The sequence below is a fragment of the Marmota marmota genome, unplaced genomic scaffold (genome assembly GCF_001458135.2).
Source record: "Marmota marmota marmota unplaced genomic scaffold, marMar, whole genome shotgun sequence".
Classification (NCBI taxonomy): Eukaryota; Metazoa; Chordata; class Mammalia; order Rodentia; family Sciuridae; genus Marmota; species Marmota marmota.
Window position 1 is genome coordinate 5,165,332 of NW_025999863.1, and position 17,234 is coordinate 5,182,565.

At 51.3% G+C, this 17,234-nt stretch overlaps 2 protein-coding genes across 3 annotated transcripts in view; both read right to left on the reverse strand.

The window, feature by feature from the left end:
• Ctxn1 (cortexin 1) overlaps positions 1-187 on the reverse strand; it is a 660-nt gene extending 473 nt beyond the window's left edge. Inside the window, exon 1 of the mRNA XM_048813303.1 lies at positions 1-187. The gene's annotated coding sequence lies outside the window, so the exon portion shown is untranslated.
• Positions 188-739: 552 nt separating this feature from the next.
• Timm44 (translocase of inner mitochondrial membrane 44) lies at positions 740-15,348 on the reverse strand. 2 transcript variants are annotated; one of them, XM_015503732.2, is made up of 13 exons: positions 15,194-15,348; positions 13,385-13,480; positions 10,001-10,171; positions 8,534-8,614; positions 7,821-7,970; positions 7,584-7,723; positions 7,238-7,323; positions 6,494-6,586; positions 6,274-6,398; positions 5,143-5,193; positions 2,779-2,868; positions 1,632-1,742; positions 740-1,299 (listed from the first exon to the last, which is right to left on the reverse strand). In XM_015503732.2, exons 1-13 carry the CDS (start codon positions 15,236-15,238, stop codon positions 1,180-1,182), a joined length of 1,359 nt encoding a protein of 452 aa, XP_015359218.1. In that variant the 5' UTR covers positions 15,239-15,348; the 3' UTR covers positions 740-1,179. The 2 variants fall into 2 exon arrangements, with proteins under 2 accessions (XP_015359218.1, XP_048669228.1); XM_048813271.1 differs by lacking the exon at positions 13,385-13,480 and having other exon boundaries at positions 15,194-15,253.
• Between the last annotated feature and the right edge of the window lie 1,886 nt (positions 15,349-17,234).

Below are 17,234 nucleotides of genomic sequence, written 5' to 3' on the forward strand. Positions count from 1 at the left end.
TTCAACCTGGACCCGGACGGGCCACCCGGCGGCCTCGCTCTCTCCAGGGACCTATACCAGGTCCGCTCTCGGTCTTTCCCCGGCGGCGGCAGCAGCAGCGACGGCGGCCCCGGCTCAGCCCACCCCACCCGCCCCTGGAGCGGCGGAGACCGAGGCAGGCGAGCCGCGCGCCGAGCCGGGCCGCCGCGGCTCGTTCCATGGAGACGGGGGCGGGGCCGCCGCGGGGGGCGGGGCTGCGCGAGCCACGGCGCGCGGGCTGGCTACTCCGTAGTGGCCTGCGCCGGGACGACGCCCCCACCCCAGGCCTGGACAGACACCCAGCTCCAGGACTCCGCGAGCACTTGGAACCTCACCCGGGAGTGAACAGCAGCCACTCCTCTCCCACCAACACCTCGGACCTCTCGAGCTCGGCGACTGCAGCTCCATCCTCCCCAACAGGCCCTTCAGCCAAGACCGGAGGGTCCTAATACCACCAATCACCACTCAGTATGGGCGGCCAAGTTACTCCATCCCTGAGGACCCCAACCCAGATGATCCCCTAGGGGAGCTGATCCCCCTACTTTTCCTAGCACTGGTCTTCCTGTCAACAAGCAGGTAGGGTCCCAGCCAGGGCAAGTCCCTCCTCTGGGGCTGCAGTTTCTTCTCTGACCTTGAACACCTGGCCTCTCCCTGACAAGCTGGCTCCCAGTCACCAGCCACCACCCCCCAAACCCCAGAGAAGCACACAGACCATCCAAGCTGCTCTTCTGCACTTTGGTGTTTTATTATTTCCAAATCTCAGGCTTATGTACAGGAAATAAGAGCACTGATAAAAGACAGACCTAAAATGGCCTGGCTGGTGTGGCCAGCAGGCCCCTGGGAGCTGCAGCCTTTTTACCCCACCACCCTGTCCCCAGGGGGAGTTCCCCTCCTGAGAGCCTGTTGGCACTGTGTGGCTGGTACACCCATGGTGACCGGCTATCAGCAGCCCCAGTCTGGTGCTGTGGGGCACATCTCCTGCCACCAGACACGTGGCACCTGCAACCCCTTCCTTGTCCAGCTGGTTCTCCACTCCCTGTCTGAGCTCCAGGCATAGACCAGAGTACTGTCCCCAGAGGTCTATAGTTGCCAGGGGTGATGCCCCTGTATATGTGACCCACATGATCCAGCCGCAGAGCTCCCTGGTCACTGCTGCCTTGCTCAGAGGATCTGCTCTGAGCTGGAGGCAGAGATGTCTAGGAGGCGCCAGGCTGCGTAGGGGTTGAGCTCGTCCTGATCTCGGCAGAGGGCCCACATGTACAGCATGCGCAGCACCTTGTCCTGTGGAGCAGAATGGGGCATGAGGGACTGGGGCTCAGGAGGCAAACAGGGACAAGGGGCTATTGAGAGGCAGGGGAGGACACATGGATCAGGGAGGAATCAGGGTGCTGGGCTGGGTCCCCAGGGGTCACTGCTCAGGTCTTGGTAAAATTGGACAACAGATGATGCATCCTCTGATGACCAGGCCCAAACTCCTGTCCTGGGGTTTCTCCCCATTCCCACCAGGTCACAGAAATTACTGGTTCCAAGCTGGCATCTGTGCAGGGTGGCCACAGGCAGGGTCTTGGGGGTGGGAAGTTGTGCCCCCTCCCCCCCAGAGTTCCCCCACTTACCGGGTCACCCTCAACCACCTCGCCTTTGGGATTTCTGATCACCATCACCAACTGGGCCTGGAAGGTGATGATCAGCACGGGACCCTGCTCCATCATCTTGCCCATGGCCAGCTGCAGGTAGCAGAGAGGGCAGCAAGCCTCAGAGAAGGGCCTAGCCCTTCCTGCTGCTCCTGGAGGTGGGAACCCCTGCCGTGGCCCTTCCTCCTGAAGCACTGCCACTCAGAACAGGACTGGTCCACTTCTAGGAGTGGGGGGACATTTCCCATGAGACTCTTCCTATATTTTCAAAGACCAGGACTTAGACTGTGAATGTGCATGAAGGCCACAGGGGGGAAGAGAGAAGGAGCTGGCTCTGACATTCCTACTGCTCCCCAGAGGAAGGAAATCGGGGGGGGGGGGACGTGGTAGACCAGCCATTGGGGGCTCTCAGGAATGCAATGTCTGGGCAGTGCCCCAAACCTGCCTAATGACACAGGTGCTCCTGGAAGCATGATGGAGTTGAATCCTGATAAAACCATCAGAAGTTAAAAATCAGGGCTGGGGATGTGGCTCAAGCAGTAACGCGCTCGCCTGGCATGCACGGGGTGCTGGGTTCGATCCTCAGCACCACATAAAATAAAATAAAGATGTTGTGCCCACCGAAAAATAAAAAATAAATATTAAAAAAAAAAAATCTCTAAAAAAAAAAAAAGTAGTTAAAAATATCACTGCTGAACACACACCGAATGCACCCAGCCTACTGCGCATCCTGGCGTAGCTCAGCCTGTCTCAGGCACACCATGACACCTACGTTAGCCTACATTTGGGCAAAATTCTAACACAAAGCCTATTTATAATGAAGTTATTACAAGGAATTTTAAATCAAAATTCTAAGTACAGTTTCTACTGAATGTGTATGCTTTTGCACCATCATAAAGCAAAAAAATCTGAAACCATGGAAGTGGGGGATCACCTGTATCCCAACCACAGGACTATGGAAGTCCCTTTCTGCAAAGGGACCCTGCAGCTCATTTAAACGCCTGCCTATACTGAGTGTCGGTGCTAACCAGCAGGGTGTCCCAGTCCAGGTGAAGCCGTCCCCTGTCCCCTGTCCCCTGTGTGGACCACAGCCCCCACCCCTCAGGGCTCCACCCTCAGAGGCACTTACATCAATGTTGTCAATGTCTAGGACGCGTGAATGGAACTGGAGGCCCAGGGCCTTGGCCTGCTGGATCGGGTGGGCCAGCTGACTGTAGGTCTGCAATGAGAGGCCAACATGCTGGTGTGGACGGCCATCCAGGGCAGGTCACAGACTCAGTTCCACTTGGAACCAATGTCTACACACCCTGGCACCTGGGTGAACAGACAGTGGGAGCAGAGGCCAAGAGCATGGGTCCAAGAGGAGGTAGGTGCCACCAACCTGCTGGCCTGAATCACTTTCCTCTTTATGGGAAGAGTGCGTCTCCCAAGTGAAAGCTGTATTAATCAGCAAACGAGTAATTCTGCTGGAACGCCATCCAGAGCACTCCCAGGGCAAGGGGGCGGATCCTTGGCTGGTCTTTAACACTTGGTATTTACCTCCGCTGGACTCTTGGCCTGGAACCTGATGCCTTTTCTAGGATTTGTCCTAAACCTAAGGGTGCCTCTCTCATGGACCGGCCCCAAAAGACACCCTCACTGCTCTGCCTGCTCTCAGACTGCGGACACGGCCCTCAAGACACATGCAGTTATGGACATATTCACTAGAAGCTTCTCTGGGCTGGGCAGGCCCCTAGGATGCAAGACACTCTGAAGGCATATACTTTTTATGGAAATAAATGATTCTCAGAAGAAAAAAAAAAAATCGTGCCAATCCTGCTTTTGGGCTTTTTAGAGATGACATTTCAAAAACACCTCAGTGAGCAGCTAGAACTTCAGCTGTGTTTCCAGGAGCACCAGCAGCTCTCTGGCAAAGATGATCAGCCACAGCTTAATGGTCCCAAACTAAAAAAAAAGAAAACCCACAACTCATAAATGCCTGCTGGATTAGTCACGATGCAGGGGAGTATTTAAAAGGGAAACCTGACAGAATCTTCTGCTTTTTCCAAGTTGTTTGTGAGCAGGGTGCAGAATAGAATGAGCCAAAAAAAAAAAAAAACAAAAAAAACAAAAGTCCGAATTGCTTCAAAGAAGCTGGGGAGGAAAAACAAAGCATATGGCCAAAGAGGCAGCTCAGGGAGAGTGAGGAGGGTGAGGCAAGATGGCCTGAGCAGACAGGCGCTGGGAGGTCCACAGGCATGGGGAGGCTGCCAGGAGCGGGGCAGACAGTGTGTGCTCTGGGGATGCCTGCCCAGCCTCCTTGTGCTGACTCTGATGGTGGCCCCAAGGCCCCGAGCACCGACCCTGGGAAGCAGCCGGGCCTTGTCAGGACGTGCTGCTCCTCCCTGGGCAGTAGATATTGTAAGAACAGCCTTGTTCTTGTAAGATTGTAAGATTGTAATCTTGTAAGATTGCCAGGTGCTTTGTACATCTAGGTTGGCAGTGTACCCTTGCACCCCTGCACCCCAGTGAGGTAGGTGTGGTGATAAAGTCTGGCTCAGGGGACAGGTGAGCCAGGTTAGTGAGGTACCCGCCATGCGTAAAATTCAGGAGTGCCAAGGGAACATCTGGTTTCTTTACCCAGGGTAATTCACTGACCTTTTTCACCCTCTGCTTGACCCCTGGACTCCAAGCCTGTGCCCCAGGCCACCTTGGCCACAGGGTCCTGCATCATATCTTTACGGCCACCTGACCAGAGCAGGAAAAGATGCTCAACAGGCCATCCTGGAAACCTTACCTTTACTCCATAGCTTAAATCAATTATGGCTCTTTAATTAAAAAAAAAAAAAAAAAAATTTGTGGTATTGGGACTTGAACCCAGTGGCACTCTACCATTGAATCACATCCCAGCCCTTTTAATTTTTGAGACAGGGTCTCATTGACTTGAGATCCTCCTGCCTCGGCCTCCAAAGCAGCTGTGATGACAGGCGTGCACCACATGCTTGGCTCTTAATCAAAATTAATTTAAGATGGGGGGGGTGGGCAGGAGGCCCAGGAAAACTGGCAGCTCTATGACATCAGGTTGTCCCTTGGCACTGAGTAGGAGGAACCCTTTCTTACTGAGGAGCTTCTGTCTGTATGCAGAGGACCTGACGCCCACGGGCAAAGGGAGGGCTGGAAGGCCATGGGCTCTGCATGGGGAGAGCACCTCTGGTGTGGCACTCATGGGCACAGACACATTTGCTGAGGGAGAGATGGGGGGCGGGCTGTGGCTCTGTGCCAGTGAAGCATCTGACACAGACTCGCTCCCTTCCAGAGCCAGGGTCGTCCTGCTGTCCCATCCTCAAGCTAGCTAAGCAGGCCTTCTTCACACGTGGTCTTTTGGGGGGTGGGGAGCCTGGGGATGGAACCCAGGGCCTTGCTGGGCAAGCACTCTACCACTGAGCCACACCTAGCCTTTCTGTTTTTTTTTTTTTTTGGCAGAAAAAGAGAGAAAGAAAAAAACAGTACTCACAGCTTCATAGCACCAATCTTTGAGAATGTCGAGCTCTCCAGAAATCATGGCCTAAAAAGGGAAAAGAGAAAAAAAAAAGTGTTGAGAACTAAGTGGGCTTTTGAGGTAGAACTCTTGAGAACATTCTCTGGTGGGGGCCTTTCCTCAAAGACCCCTGGCCCCTCAGCCTGTGAGTGTGAGTCTAGAGAAGGACATTTCCACAGGAACCTGGCTACAGGGTTGGATCTAGGAAGGAGAGGGGCGAGGGGCAGGAAGGAGCCAAGCTCTGAAGGGGAAACTGTGGCCAGGCTAAGGCCCAGCACCCAACTCCCCCACCCACCTCCCTGCCTAAGTGGTGAAAAGGACATGGGAGCGGAAGAACTTCCTGTGGTCCCACAACAGGCCTGAAGAAAGCCTGGCCTGGCTGAGTGGGGGCTGCCCAGGCTCCTGTCACACCCCAAGGGCTACAAAGAGGCAGAGAAAGGCAACTGGCCTTGGCAGGTGGGTGGCTGCAGTCCGACTTAAGCAACACCCCCCTCCTCACTTACAGACGAACAGGGGAACAAGAGCAGCTCAATGTGGATTGTGGGATTGCCAGGGACAAGGCCCAGGAAATGTCCCTTGGTTATGGGTGTGGCTGGGGCACTCTGTTAGAGCGTGAGTGTGGTGGGTGCCTGCTTCTCCCTGACCCCGGAGGGCCACTCCCGGGCACCTGTGAGGAACAGCTTCAGGCAGGGAAAAGGGAAGTGACACTAGGAGACGCAGGACAGGGTTCCGGGGAGGCAGGGTGCTGCCTGACGACAAGGAGGAAGGAAGACTCATTCCTGGAGCAGCCAATTCTGGGCGAGGCACGACCCCCAACTGTCACCATCCCTGGAGCAGCGTGGACCACGGTAGGGTCAAGCCCCCTCCTGAGACCCTATCATGGGTGCACGTAGTTAGGCATCTGTACCCTGGACAAGGCAGAGGGCAGGCCTGTGGGGCAGCTGCAGCCAGGTAGGAGCCTAGAAGTATCTGCTCAGAAGACAGTTCCCCTGGGGCCACGCTCCCCTGGGGACACTAGACTTGGACCCAGAGTGCTGCCTGGGTAGGAAGAAGTTGGTCAGAGAACCAACCACCCCAGGAGGGGCCCTGCTAGGGCGTGGCAAGCACCTCCAGGACGTTGGGGATGATGTCATTCTCGCACTGCTTCAGAAACCGGTCCTTGTCGAAGGCCGGGTCCACCCGCAGGATCTCAGTGAGCACCTCTGACATTTCCGTCTTGGAGAACAGGCCTCCTATGGGAACCAGAGCCTGGGGTGAGTCAGGACCCTGGTTCCCTCCCCACTGCCTGCCAGGGTGTGGGGGACCCCTCCTGCAGCACAGCACTCACCCAGCAGGTCAGTGACCCTATCGGTCAGGGCCCGGGATGCTCGGATGAGCACGTTGTCACTCTCATCATACTTCATCTTCATCTCAAAGAACCCTGTGGGGGACGGGGGTTGAGAAGGGCCCTTTCCAGAAAGCTGCCCAGCTCCACAGCTTCTGGGGACTCCCTACAGCCCCTGTGAGACCCACCCCGGACACGACTGTGCCCCAGAGGGGATCTCTGAGCCTGCCTCCTTATCTGTGCACAGGACTGCTGCCTGCTGACCTACCTGGCGAGGTCACGGAGACCCTCGGCTGGGGCCCTAGAGGGGCTGTGCAAGTTATGGGTTGCCACCCCTGCTGGCTGTGGCTTCCACTACAAAGGAAACAGAGGCCTCTAGTGGTCCTCCCAAGACAAGGGACAAGGGCAAGTGACCTGGTGGCTCTCTGGCTCAGCACCTGGGAAATCCCATGCCCAGCACAAGGCAACTCCAGCCCCAGTGGCTGCCACGGGGCCCTGGGCTGGCCCTGACCTCTGAAAGCACCAGGGTTCCTGGTGTCCTGACCATTCTATGAGGGAGCAATTGCCTGGCATCTTGGTAGCAGAATCTATAACTGAACCATCAGGTGGCCTCATAAAGATGACCAGCCCTTTGTAAACGGTCTCCATTTCTACAAAATGGGAATCTGTCCAGTGGCCAGAGTGGGCACACTGACCAGTGTCCACTACCATCACCCCGCCAGAACTCGACAGGAGGGCTGTACTCACGATTGAATACCACGTTGTTGTCTTTGAAGTCCTTCCACTGCTGGTACCACTTGGAGTCCTTGTGCAGCACGACTCCCAGAGCCTCCCTGGGCAGGACGCTGGTGTAAGCTGCAGCCCTGGTGCCGCTGGGCCCTCCCATTACCATGGGAGGGACAGCAGAGGGCGACCCCAGGCCCACAGCCACGATGACCCCATCCTCACCTCCTGCCCTCTCTTCTCCCTCTGTCCCACCCTTCTGGCTCCTTCCAATTTTCCTGAGGGAGCCAGAAAGCCCAAGTAGAGACCCGGCCGTGGCAGACCACAGGCATGATCCTGAGGATGGCAGTCAGGGCAGTCTGGGACCTACTCGTTGGGCTCAAAGACTTTCTCTTCTTTGAACTTCTCTCCTGAAAACTCTGTCCTTTTCCTCAGCCGTTCAGGCCTGCGGTAAGGCCCAGTCTGCCCCAGAACACTCTGGTCGATCTCCTTCTTCACAGACTCTACCCCCTGAAGGAGAGCAGCAGACCTGTGAATGCCTGGGTGACCACCAGCCTCACCCGGACGCCATCCCGGCTGCCATGCTGCCTGGCTCAGCTCCACTCACCTGGGAGAGGGCCTTGAAGGCCGCTGTCTTGCCCAGCTTCTCCCCTCCCTTGGACACAGTCTCAGCAGACTGCTTGGCTGTCTTGGCAGCTTCTTCCATCCCCTCCTTGATCTTTCGGCCAAGGTCACTCTTGCTGACTTCATCAAGACTCTACTGAGACAGATGGAGAGATGGGCATTCACACAGCACCCACCCAGACCTGGACAGGTCCACCACTTAGAGCTGAGACCAGCAATACACACTCAAGAACACTGCATTCAATTTCTGGGGTACAGAACCCCTGGGCTCCAGGCCAAATACTGGGTTTAATGACCTCTCCCCCAAATAGGTAGGAGTCCTCCAGGGGGCAGGGAACCACCTGCAACAGGGACTCCAAGGAGCAGCAGTGCAGGGTGAGAGTGGCGGTGAGGGTGCCCGATGCCAGGTCCTCAGACCTGCACCCAGGCTGTCCCTCCTGGTGTCTCACATCCACCTCACCCTTAAATGGGGGCACGTCATCAGCGTCCAGCAGATGGGCCATAGTCCTGCCTCACCCCAGCTGACTTCCACTCCAGAAGCCTCCTGGACAGTGTGGCTGCCACCACAGTCCTCCGCACACTCACCACACCACTGCCAGGCCAGCCCGTCACAAGCCCGTTCCCCCTGCTGTCAACACCCCCTGGACCCAGGGTTACTGTGACCCCAGAGGACTCCTGGCCACATCTGCCCATTACCTCCTTCACTGTCCCCGTCAGCTCCCCCAGCTTCTTTTTTATCGCCTCGCTGGTTCGCACAGTCTCCGACTCGATGGTTTTCTGTGATAAAGAACATGGCTTCTTTTTATTCCTACACAAGTGAGCTTTACCTTATGACCAAAGGCCCCAGGAGGCGCTTTCTCTGTAGCCCAAACTCCCCACAGAGGCCCAGAGGCCTCCCCCTACAGGTTCCTCACAGCCCACAGCTGGGCTGGTGTCTCAGCAACTGCAGGCTCCTTGCCAAAGCCAGCAGCCTAGGTCCACCTGGCAGCCACCTCCAGAGCACGGGCACCCCAGCCCTGGGTAGTCCTCTGGGTGGCAGGAGGTAGTTCCCTATCCACTTGGCAGCAGTGTTATCTTGAAGGGCGGCTCTTGGCTTGATCTTATCTTACTCTGCCTTCCACCCTGGCCACCTCCCCCAACCTCAGCCTGCTGTCCCCAAATCAGCCCTTCCTAATGATTTGCCATCTAGCTGAACACTCGGTGAGGCATTCCATCCTAGTGAGCAACTTGGGGACACTCAGGGAAAAGGCCTCTTCCATGACCTGCTAGGGATCAATAGAATAAAATACCAAACCAGGTGTGATGGTGCAAGCCCATAATCCCAGCAACTTGGGAGACTGAGCCAGGAGGAACGCAAGTTCAAATAGTTTCAGCAATTTAGCAAGACCCTAAGAAACTCAGTGAAACCCTCTCTCTAAATAAAAACACTAAAAGAGCCGGGGATGCATCTTAGTGGTTAAGTGCCCCTGGGTTCAATCCCTGGTACATTAAAAAAATATATAAAAATAAAAATAAAATAAAATACCAAGCAACCTGGGGCAAGTATGTCCTGAGGCTCAGCCACTCATCTTTAGGATGGGTAAGCTGTCCTCCTGCAAAGCCCTTACATGGTGTTCACATAAAGGTTGCCAAGTCAAGTCCAGGCTGGTGCTTGGTAGCTGCTCAATAAAAGTCAGCAATGGTAATTGATAATGACCCTGGCATTGTAACCCAGTTTCTACCACTACAAACAAAAGCTCTCCGGAGCAGTACATCTAAAAGATCATGTGCCATAGATGACCCAATGTAGACCTGACCCAGCTGGTTAGGAGAGTGAGACTCCAAGACTGTCTCACAGTTCCCAGGAGAAGCTGATGCTGATGATCTGTGGACTGTGTGGGTGGGAGTGGGGGGTGGGGAAGGCGGCAGGGGGTGGAACCAGAGCCTTGTGCATGTTAAGCACAACTCTACCACTGAGCTACACCCCAGCAACGACACAAAGTGCACTGCAGAGAAACCACAGAAACAAGAGACCTGGGCAACCCACTCCTGTCCCCTGGGAACTCCTCATCAGTGCAGCAGCCTTACCTCCTCACAAGCAACCCCTTCCTCAACCACAGGGCCCTGCCCTGGAAACAAGTGTGGAAGGGGGGCGGGGTGGGGGGACAGAGCAAAGGGACTCACATATTTCCTTCTGGCTTCCTGGAGCGCATCAGACTCTTCCAGCTTCTTGGCCTCATCCCGGAATTTTTTTATACTTTCTTTCATCTCTTTGTTTTTGGCCAATTCTTGTTTGATGTTATCTACCAAGCCAGACAGAAAACCCTTTCTGTTTCCAGAGGAATATGATTTGGACTAGAACAAATGTAAAAGAAAAAGTTAGAGACTGGAAGAACACATATGAAAACACCCAGTAACTACTGAGGGACTGGGAGGCATTCTAAAATTTTTTTATTGATTCAAGTTCAAAAATGAATCTCTTATCTATTTCCTCTCCTTTTTGCAGTGCTGGGGATCAAACCCAGGGCCTTGTACATGTCAGGAAGACACTCTACCATGGAGCCACATCCTCAGAAGATGAATTAAAGAAACACCTGATCATAAAGTGTGAGACAGTTAGCCCTTTGTATCCACAGGTTCCATATTTTGGAATTCAACCAAACACACATAAATACATTTTAAAAAAGAAGCTGGGTGCAGTGGCACATGCCTATGATCTCAGAGACTGGGGAAGCTGAAGCAGAAAGGTCACAAGTTCAAAGCCAGCCCAGGCAACTTAGCTATAACCTGTCTTAAAATAATAAAATAAAAAGAGCTGGTGGTAGAACACCTCTGAGTTTAATCCCCAGAAACTGCATCTGTAGTGAACATGTACAGACTTTCTCCTTATTATTCCATAAATAAATGCTATCTCCACAGCATTTACTTCACTAGATATTTTAAGTAATTTAGAGATATTTACAGTCTAAGGGAGGATTGTGCAGATTCTATGCAAATATTGTGCCATTTTATTGAGCCTACTTAGATTGTGTTATCTATAGGGGTCATGGAACCAATCCCTGGCAGATACCAAGGGAAACTGCACATCCAACAGTGGAATATTGAGAAATGAACTCTTAAGCCACAAGGAAACCTGAAATGTACACTACTAAGTGTTAATGAAGTAATCTACAGTGGCACATGTCTGTTAATCCCAATAGCTTAGGAGGCTAAGGAGGGAAAATTTTGAGTTCAAAGCCAGCAATGGCGAGGGCGCTAAGCAACTCAGTAAGATGTTGTCTCTAAATAAAATACAGAAAAGGGCTGGGGACGTGGCTCAGGGGTTGAGTGCCCCTGAGTTCAATACTCTGTACCAAAAAAAAAAAAAGAAGAAGCCAATCTGAAAAGGCTTCAGACTGCATAATTCCAACTCTATGACTCTCTGGAAAAACTGATCAGTGGTTGATGGGGATTGGGGGAAGGAGCGATGAACAGGCAGAGCACAGAGGATCTCTAGGAGTGAAACTACTGTGTATGAACCTGGACACATGTTGTGGTATAACAGTCAACAGGATTCATTTGTCAGGAGCCACAGAATGTACAACACAGAAGTGGTCCCAGCCAGGCAGGGGTGCACACACCTGCAATCCCCGCAATTTAGGAAGCTAAAGCAGGAGGACCACTTAGCAAAGCCCTAGACTTAGCAAGACCCTGTCTTTAAACATAAAAAGGGGGCTGAGATTGTGGCTCAGTGGTAGAGTGTTTGCCTAGCATATGGAATGCACTGGGTTCAACTCAGCACCACATAAAAATAAATAAACAAAGATATGATTCCATCTACAACTAAAAGATTTTTTTAAAAAATGAGGTAACTCTTTTTACAGCTTTATTTTATTCATTTATTTATTTTTTTATGTGGTGCTGAGTTTTGAACCCAGGGCCTCACATACGCAGGGCTAGCACTCTATCACTGAGCCACAACCCCAGCCCAAGATTTTAAAAAACATATATAAAAAGGGCTGCAGATGTAGTGATAAAGCACCCCTGGATTCAATCCCCAATGCCCCCCCCCAAAAAAAATCCCAAAGGTAAACTATGGACTTCAGTAAATAACAATGTATCAAAACTAGATTATCAATTGTAACAGATACCCTCACATACTAGACTTGAATAACAAGGCAAACAATGTGCCCAGATAGTGGGGAGGAGGTAGATGGGAAGTCTCTATACTTTTTGTTCAGTTTTCCTATAAACCTAAAACTGTTTTAAAAGAAAGTCTATTTAAGGCAAAACAAAACACAGTCTCCTTCCTCACCAGAAGAAACAAAGGACAAATGGCTAGGCTAGGTCCTCATGAGCATTCAAATATCCTCACATGAACCCAAAGCAAAAGTCAACAACACAGAAGGGACTCTCATCCCAGGGATAAACTGTGAAGAACTCTGTAGGTCCTAATTCCAAAATCCAGCACAGGGCTTCTACTCTTCCTGGCCCCTCTAGGAAAACTTTGGCCATTTCTGGTATCCAGCTCTCATCCATGTCACCCAAGAGCCTGGTGACCATCACAAACCTCCCTTTCTTAGCCCATAGGAGAAGAGTCACAGAGAGCCTGCCTCTTGGGAAAACCCAACACATCCAGATGTAGAGAGAAACCAAGGTGCAGCTCCAAATACAGGAGCCAATGTCACACACTACTTAGAGGTACATGCTTCAGGTCAAAGCTGGACTTAAATTCTGCTTTGCTATATGTATAGCAACAAAAGGGCTCAATAAAAATAATTTTAAAAATGCTTAAAAAGTGATGTAAGAGAGTCAACACAGGGAAGTGGCCAGATGTGGTTACCTCATCTAGGATATGCCACAATAGCTGAGGGGCTGCTTTCCCAACATGCTGCAGCCTCATTCCCATCCCAGCCTTTCTCCAAAGGAAGCCCAGGGGTCCTAAGACCTTCAGGGATTCTGCCATCTTGCACCAGCCCTTCCATATATTCTAGGGCTGCAAACTGTGGGTGTAGGGGACTGCACAACTAAGGAAAAGAATCATGGGGCCTGTCCTATATCCACAGATTCCAGAACAGAATCAGGGGGGTAATTAGCTGCCTGCAAGGAATTAGCTGAGTTGAGGCCTTGGGTGTAGGAAGAGAGGGTGTAGGTTGCCCCAGCATACATTGGGGCTTCCGGTCTCACTCATAGTTGTGACACTAACAGAAGCATGGGCAAAGAGAAGTGACCAGGACAAAGTGAAGTCCAGAAACATCAGAGTGATTCTGATTCAATGCCTAAAGGGCTGTCTCCCAAAAAAGGGGACAACTATGCCTGATGAGGGACCCAAGGGCAGAGGCAATGGGGAAGAAAAAATCTGGCGCAACACAGGGGCCTTTTCTAGTCATCAGAGCACTCAGTGTGCTACTCTGTGAGGTATGAGTACCCGATCCCCCAACAACATCAAGCAGGATGCTGCCCAAGCACTTCCTGGCATACTGAGAAGATCTGGCACACTGGGCTCTACATCTTCAAACAACCTGGGCACAGAGACACACCACTGACATACCCCTGGTATCATGAGCATGGTATCGGGATGCCACTTACCAGTGGCAGCTCTCCACCTGGCCGGCATATCTGGTAGGCTGAACCATGGGGTAGATTGTGGCTGGAAAGAAACTGGACTCCATTGCCAAGGCATCTCTAATTGGAAGAAAAAGGAGAAAGGTCCATTCAAACAATAGTTTGTCTAGGAAGTAAGCAGACCACTCAAAAATGCTGGAGTCACCTGCAATGCATTTGCCAATTTTGATCAAGTGTTTGCTGTATGCTAGACAATCTGCAACCTTCCCAAGTCTGAGAAGCCAATGGAATCTGATAGAAAAGAGAAAATGCTACATCTGCACTTCCAAGGCATATTCCTGCCTCTGAAACTGGGAAGTAGGGACTGGGGGTCAGAGGTCCCAGGAAATGTCAACCTGTGGGGAAGAAGGCTAAATATATCAGTACAACTTAATCCCTTAGCCTGAAAGAGGACATGCTGAACTTCCATGCCAGTGGCAAGCAGTCTTCTGTCACAAGCCCACCCAACTTTTGCTAGCCTCCAAAGACAAGAGACCTGAATTTTCAGAGGCAAACTCATAACTTACTGCCCCAGACAATGCTGAAATAAACCTGCAATGTCCTGGTCAAAAGTTGGGCTGCAAGCAGAGCAATTTAGTGGAGTCATTCTGGGCAAAACCCCAGTCAACTTCATGTGAAAGGCACTTTCTTCTCTTACCAAATGATGAATGTTAAGCTGGATTCTATTCTACTCTGCACCCTAACATCAAACACTGAAGCCTAGTGCACTAAAATCAAATGACCTAATAGAACCACTCTTCCATTTCCTGGGCCTTTTCTTTCTCTGTTCCCTACCAGTTCTGGCAACCACCCGCAACATCCCAAATTTACACAAGTACCACTACTGCCTATGGTTAGTCAAGGATAACTCTTGGGAATGTAAATAACTTGTTTTACGTCTCTATATGCTTACACCCACTGATTCCAGAAGCAGTAACATCAGCAATCCTATGAAGTAAAAGAAGCTATTTAATCTGGGAGAGAAATCTCATGCTAGGATGAAACCTGAGTTTAGTTTCACCTAACCTCAAATTTGCCCAATCCAAACACGTGTAAATTCAACCTCTAAGGAGTAATCAATACTGATTCAAAGACACCTTTTATCCTGACATTCAGCTTCCTGTGAAACATTTTCCTTCCTCTTAATCCAAGGCTCTGTATTCAGGTTGATCCGTGTTTTGGACCTGTCAGTCACCTAATAGCTCTAGGACTGTGGGCAGGTGGCTTAACTCTTCTGAGTTTCTAGTTCCTTCAACTAATGAAACAGGACGAAAGGATCGCAACATGATACACTAGCTTCTGAGTGTGCATTACAAGCCCTGATTCCCATCGCCCTACAGACCCGAGAGTTCTCAATCTTAGGGCGAGAAATAAGTCCCGCACTTCCACGCTGGGAGTGAGGAGAGGCGATGTTGGAAATGCCCTCGGTAGAAGACCTGGCATTTGAACGCGAGCTGTGAACGTCACTTTCTTTGCTTTCACCTGGCTACTTTTTCTCCAAGGGGCACTGTCGCTCGGACCACTATTCACTTCCCCGTGCATATGGAGTCTGGTGAGCGAGAGGTGACTAGCTCCCCTTCAGGCTCTGCGCACAGCCGCCCCCAGCTTGGTGTGCTCGGTCCCCGCGCTCAGGCCTCGCTATGTGCTCTCTGGCCCGGCCTCAGGTGACCCAAAGACCCAACCCCAAGCCTCCACGGGAAGGGCTACAAGAGCCGAGGGCCTGAGGAGAAGGCCTCGGAGGCTGCGCACCCAGAGCCCCCTAAACCCACTCGCCAGCCCCGCAAGTCCGCTCACCCGCGGACAGCGGCACCAGCCACCCCGCAGAGCCGCCGCCGCCATGTTGGAAGATCCCGTGTGACCTTCTCGCGGCGCGGCCGGATGGCGTCAACCGCCGCGACAGCCTAGTGCACCGCGGTCCCGAGAAAAGCCAGCCCAGCGGGCGGGGTTTCAGAGAGGGAGAGCTTTCTGATTGGGTATGACGTAATTGGGGGCGGAGAGAGAACGCGAGCGAGCAACAAAGCCGTCCATGGTAAGGGCGGGGCCTAATAGCGGTCCCCCGGGAATTTCTAAAGAGCTTGTCCTCTGATAGGGCAGGGTTTTGGAAAAACGGAGCATATGACTGGATGTGGAAGGCCTCGAAGGAAGCCCAGGGGGCGGGCACTCCTGTGAAGTTCAGACCTGTGGTTGGGCGAGATCGAGAAGGGGCGGAGCCTGAGGGCGAGGATTGGGTCAGTTCGGTGATTCCACTACAGTCCGTTCAGGGAGCTGAGAATGTTTGATTGACAGAGACTGACAGACCCGCAAACTATTTGCTCCAAGAACGAGAGCGAAGAAGCTCGCTCTTATACAGCACTTTGAGAAGACACCTATTGGTTCTGACCCAGAACAGGAGGGCGAAGCGATACCAGGCTGGGTGTGGCCTAGTCTTGCCCTGAAGTTTGTTTTTCATTTGGAGAATGCCGCCATCAAGTGGTGGCACATTGACATGGTTATTCGATCTTTGGGGAGGTGGAGGGATGATACCTTGGGGGAGAGAATGTATGTTGCCTGGTTGTCCTCTTGACGCTTTTTTGCATTGTTAACCCCTGATGTGGACTTGTGGAGCTCAGTTCCTTGAAAAAGATGCCGCTTGTGCTGTAGAATATTGAGGCAGCATCCTACCATGAGGTTCTATTCTCAAATTCATCACTCCCTGGTTATTTTACTACATGTTATTATGATCTGCTCTCGTGAGGTTATTTACATGTAGTCACATGCCACATTATGCCACCTCGATTATGGACAGACCACAAATATGACAAACCATGGCCCCAGAAAATTATGACATTGTAATTGTATCACCTAATGACATTGTAACTATCCTAATAGCCCAATACATTACTCATCCTACTGTGCTGCCAGTTGTTTAAAAATATAGCACATACATTTGTGTACAGTACATAATACTCGATGATAATAAATGACTATATTATTGGCTTATTATTATTGAAGTGAACTCCTAATTATTGAATGTTTATTGTAATCCCAGTTCATTGGGAGGTTGAGGCAGAAAGATCACAAATTGGAGGCCAATCTCAGCAACTTAGCAAGTCTCTGGTTCAAAATAAAATAAAAAGAGCTAGGGATGTAGCTCAGTGGTAGAGTACTTGCCCAGCATAGTGGGAGGCACTGGATTCAATCCCCAGCATGATAAAAAATAAATAAATAAAACAGTTCACTGTAGAACAGTCAGCCATGTCACACCAGCAGCAGGTTCACACATCTCATGTTCACCGAGTGCTTGATCACATCAAGAGGCCAAGTTGAGTGATTGGCCTAACCATGTGGGTTTGTGTAAATGCACTCTGTCGTTCACTACAATGAGATCGCCTAATGTGTCTCCCTCATTAAGCAAGGCATGGTCACATGTTGTATCTGCATGCTGGAAACATGATGTATACAGCTACATCTCTTAAGAGTTCTTGGATGGTGCCCTATTATTAGTGGAATCAGTCACAGTGGGAGTATTTACACCACAGGAATTGGCAAACATTACAAATAAAAATTTTTTGGTTTGTTTATTAGGAGAGCCAGTTACTAAACACAGCAGAGGATGAGAACGTGAAGGACAGTGAACATAGACTGTTCCCAAAAATCTGCTGTGCATAGAAAGTGAAATGATGACAGCTGGAGGAACATATGGAGAGGAGCAAAAGTGCCTTGTTTGTTTTCCCCAACTTCTTATTTTGCAGAATTTCAAAGCTGCAAAACTTGAAAGGATGGATGGTATGATGAAAACTCACAGGCCCTTCACCTAGATTCACTTATTCGTGTTTGCCATAGCATCCTCTCCCCA

Coding starts and splice junctions, on each gene's coding strand:
- Timm44 (XM_015503732.2), bottom strand. CDS start 15,238: ATGGCGGCGGCGGCTCTGCGGGGTGGCTGGTGCCGCTGTCCGCGG. Junction 6,587..7,237: donor CAACAACGTGGTATTCAATC/GTGAGTACAGCC, acceptor CGTCCCCCACAG/GGTTCTTTGAGATGAAGATG. Junction 1,743..2,778: donor TAGACATTGACAACATTGAT/GTAAGTGCCTCT, acceptor TGCTACCTGCAG/CTGGCCATGGGCAAGATGAT.